The following is a 3,773-nucleotide window of genomic DNA, read 5'->3' as shown; positions in this document are numbered from 1 at the left end:
AATATGGGTGGGGGTAGAGTGCCAGGGGGAAAGGGAAGTAGGGAGTGGGAAGGAAAATGGAGGGAGAGAAGGAGGAGGGATGGAAGTAGCGAAAACATGCAATGTCTCACATACACACACAAACACACACACATACAAACACCCACCGACACACACACACAAACACCCACACGCACACACACACAAGATGTCACCGACTCAGTCATACCAACCACCCAATGTGTGTCACCCACCCTGAGCTACTGACACAAAATATTATCATGGTGCTATTATTATGGCCTATATCAGATTTATATCAGATTTCAATCATAATGAAATGTAACCAGTTTGTAATTCCCCACTTCATGGTGCTCCACAAAGGATCAAAATTTTTCCAAACAGCCCGGCCATTTTCCTAAATTTAGACATTTCCTTTTTTTTTTTTAAGTGTATTCAAAAACAACAAATAGGAAATTCTTGATTATCTCAAAAGTGCAAAAAATGAGCTGCACCATAATGGTAGCACCATGATGATGATATGCAACATCTGCCCAGAGGTACTAGCCACCCAGTGTTACGTCACCCACCTGGCTTGTCGAAGTCGGATCTGCCTCTCCTTGAGCTGCAGATACTTCTGGTAGGCAGGGCTGCCCTGACGTACACCTAGCACGCCTTGCACACACTGTGATGCTGTTCTGGATGCAGCCTAGATGGGAGGAGGGGGCAAAGGGAAGACTGTTAGTGACGGCAACAATTTTGGGACACAATACAATCTTCATCGTCATGGAGTTTATCTTTAAAAAGTATGTAAGTGATAATCAATCAATACCGGAAGCCAAATTTTCTCCCCCTTTTTCAGTAGGCTATCCTTTAGTTCTCCAATATCAATATCATGCTCACTAACGTCAAATGCACTTTCCCCTCCATGAGATCATTTGATTGTTATTTCACTGAATTTCCCGCTGTAATAAGAACTGATGCCGTTCTACTTGTACAAAACATAACGTTGCATGCCAGATATGTCTGCCGCACAACAGATGGATCGACCATAATGTGCACTGAAGCCATCCATCATTAATCACCTTGATCTGACCCAATTCTGCCGATGGGCACCAAGCATAAGCCTGTCTATAGCATTTTATCCAACCATATCGCAAACAGAGTTTCTATACATTTAAAAGACCAAGACATTCTCCGCCACCCTGTCTGTAACAAAAGTCTCCATACTGGACTACATATCATCAGTTATAACACAGCTGTTCAAGTCACTTTTTGTCGTTTTCAGAAAACTTTAAACAACACTTTCCAACACCAACCATGTGAACTGATCAAAATTAGTATGCAAAAAAAAAAAATGCTTTCTTTAAAAGAAACAAGTAACTGGCATTTTTGACCCTACCACCACCACCACCAATAATTTAACCCCTGTTAATATGACTGAGACGACAAGCAAAAGAACTCGGAACTCTCTGCAACTGCCCACAGACCCAGGAGGCAGGAAGAACACTTACAGGCTGGAGAGAGGCGGGTTGCTTCATGCTCCTGTCAGAGCAGTCCCCCAAAGATGAGTGAGTGGATGTATTCAGGACATGGGTGGACGGCACTGGGCTGGTCATCTCAGAGCGGTCACCATGGTCTCTGGGAGGCTGCGGGGCAGTGGTCCTTGTCCCGCCTCGCAGCCCACCAACCCCCTCACTGCCACCTGTCCGAGAAGGAGGGGGAGTTTAGTTTAAGAAAGAGTTTTACAACACTTGCAACACAATAAGGTCATATAAGAATAGAGGTGTTACCAGAGAGTAATAAACACAAAAAGGAAGGAGGGGAGATAACAACGATAGACGTTTGATAGGAAAGAAGAAACAAACCACACCAGAGCATGCACCCGCCAAACACGCACCGGGGGGGGAGTTACACACCCAGCATAACAACATCACAGATATACACAGAACATGATAAAGACACGGTAATACACAAAACACTATTACAATACTATCCACACAAAATCATGAAAATACAGCCTACTGATAAAATCGTGAAAAAATTCACGACCGCATCAGGCGAGATTCGAATATGAAAATCGTGGATCCCACACTTATTTGATAAAATGACCATCTACGGTAAAAAATGTACTACAGTATTATTTCTAAAAGGTAATAGACTAGATTTATCAATTAAGTTTATGTCTTGAACGCCAAATGACGGACGAAATCAGTTTTTCCCTCTCCAGTAAAATTTGCTTCGAGTGGAATTCACGATTTCATTAGGCGAACGACAATATGCAACACACACACACACACAGATGTGTCCCACACATGACACAGTACACAGTTTAAGTCAAGCCTTTACCACGATTGCGACTTCTGCTGCGAGATCTGGACCTAGAACGTGACCAGGAGGACCCATCATCGCCATGACGATGTCGCACGTGCCGGCGTGGCCTCCTAGCGCGGCCTACACGAAAGTCACCACGCGTCATCTGACAGCTTTGGTCACTGCCATAGCTGCTGTCGTGGAAAATCATCTGACAAGAAAATAGAAAACGAGTCAATGAATTCAGAAAAAGATATGTTTTTCTGCATATCGATAATTCTGGTGGCACTGACCTCCAAGTCATTTTTATAGAGACCTCAAAATTTTTTTTACGAAGGTAGCAGTCAATATTGTTGAGATCATGACAGCACTGGATTTCAGTGATTGATAATTAAATTTTTTTTTTAATTACTGGTTTCAATCACTATACATCATTATAAAAACACTCCAGCATTGAGCAATTAGTTTCTTATTCCACTTTTTTTTTTAATGTGTCGTCTGGTCAGTATAGGTTCAAAGCTGCACGGATAAAAGCAGATGTGAAAATAAGAAATAATCATAATGGTATCCGCTGTACACAATGGTTGTCGAATCTCTCGTTCTGAATATCAATGGTGCTAGGCTCTCACAGTGGAACTGATAGAAATACGTCAACCTTTTTTTGGTTATAAAACCACAGCCAAAGTTGATCAGGGGTGGGGTTCAATAAAAATCAGGAGTTAGTTAGCACTATAGATATGTGTCTTTTCTCATCATTGAAATTAATAGGCTGGGTTTTTTTTTTCATTTTGCCTGTTGAAAAATGTCTTAGAAACCAATTACATGGTTAGAGCATTTACAATAATAATAAATAGCATTTGTATAACGCATAACCTGGAGAAGAATCACAGAAATCGATGTACAGAAAAGTGGGAAGACATGGAATAACATCAAGAGGCTAGCCCAGGATAGAGGAAAGTGGAGGGTGTTTGTCCTATACCCTGGTGCAGGGTGAGAAAGGCAATGATGATGATGCCCCCACTCAGCAGCAGGCTCTATGCGTTTTACACTATATTATACACTACACTATACAATAACACCATCAATATTTTTGTTACATTGTAATGTGAGTGTGGTGTTTCACTTAACTTACTCATAAATGCTACATCCAATAAAATAGCCAAAGTATGCTCTATATAGATGAAAAATGGTGCTAGTGTCTACTGAAAAATTTTCTGGTCGTAATTTCTACATCCCCTACTTAAATGAAGGCGCTGAAATATGTGCAGTAAACAAAAAACAAGTGCATCCATATTAACCACGTTTTGGAATGGGTATCTAAATTCTTCATGTGACCAAAGGTATGAAAACTTCACAGCTTTCCAATCTATCATAATAATAATAATAATAGATAGCATTTGTATAGCGCATATCCCCACTCAACAGCAGGCTCTATGCGCTTTACACTATATTATTACCCCAGCAGACCATAGAATACTCCCGGG

At 41.2% G+C, this 3,773-nt stretch overlaps 1 protein-coding gene across 1 annotated transcript in view; it reads right to left on the bottom strand.

Moving 5' to 3' along the window:
- Positions 1-3,773, bottom strand: part of LOC101862044 (tyrosine-protein phosphatase non-receptor type 13) — a gene marked incomplete at its 3' end in the record, with an annotated part of 44,141 nt that overhangs the window by 29,517 nt on the left and 10,851 nt on the right. Inside the window, 3 exon segments of the mRNA XM_035970301.1 lie at positions 567-685; positions 1,491-1,681; positions 2,326-2,500. Coding sequence (XP_035826194.1) covers positions 567-685; positions 1,491-1,681; positions 2,326-2,500 — 485 coding nt within the window.

This window comes from Aplysia californica, unplaced genomic scaffold, assembly GCF_000002075.1.
Source record: "Aplysia californica isolate F4 #8 unplaced genomic scaffold, AplCal3.0 scaffold00249, whole genome shotgun sequence".
In the NCBI taxonomy this organism is placed as follows: domain Eukaryota; kingdom Metazoa; phylum Mollusca; class Gastropoda; order Aplysiida; family Aplysiidae; genus Aplysia; species Aplysia californica.
This window is presented reverse-complemented; position numbering and strand designations above follow the sequence as displayed.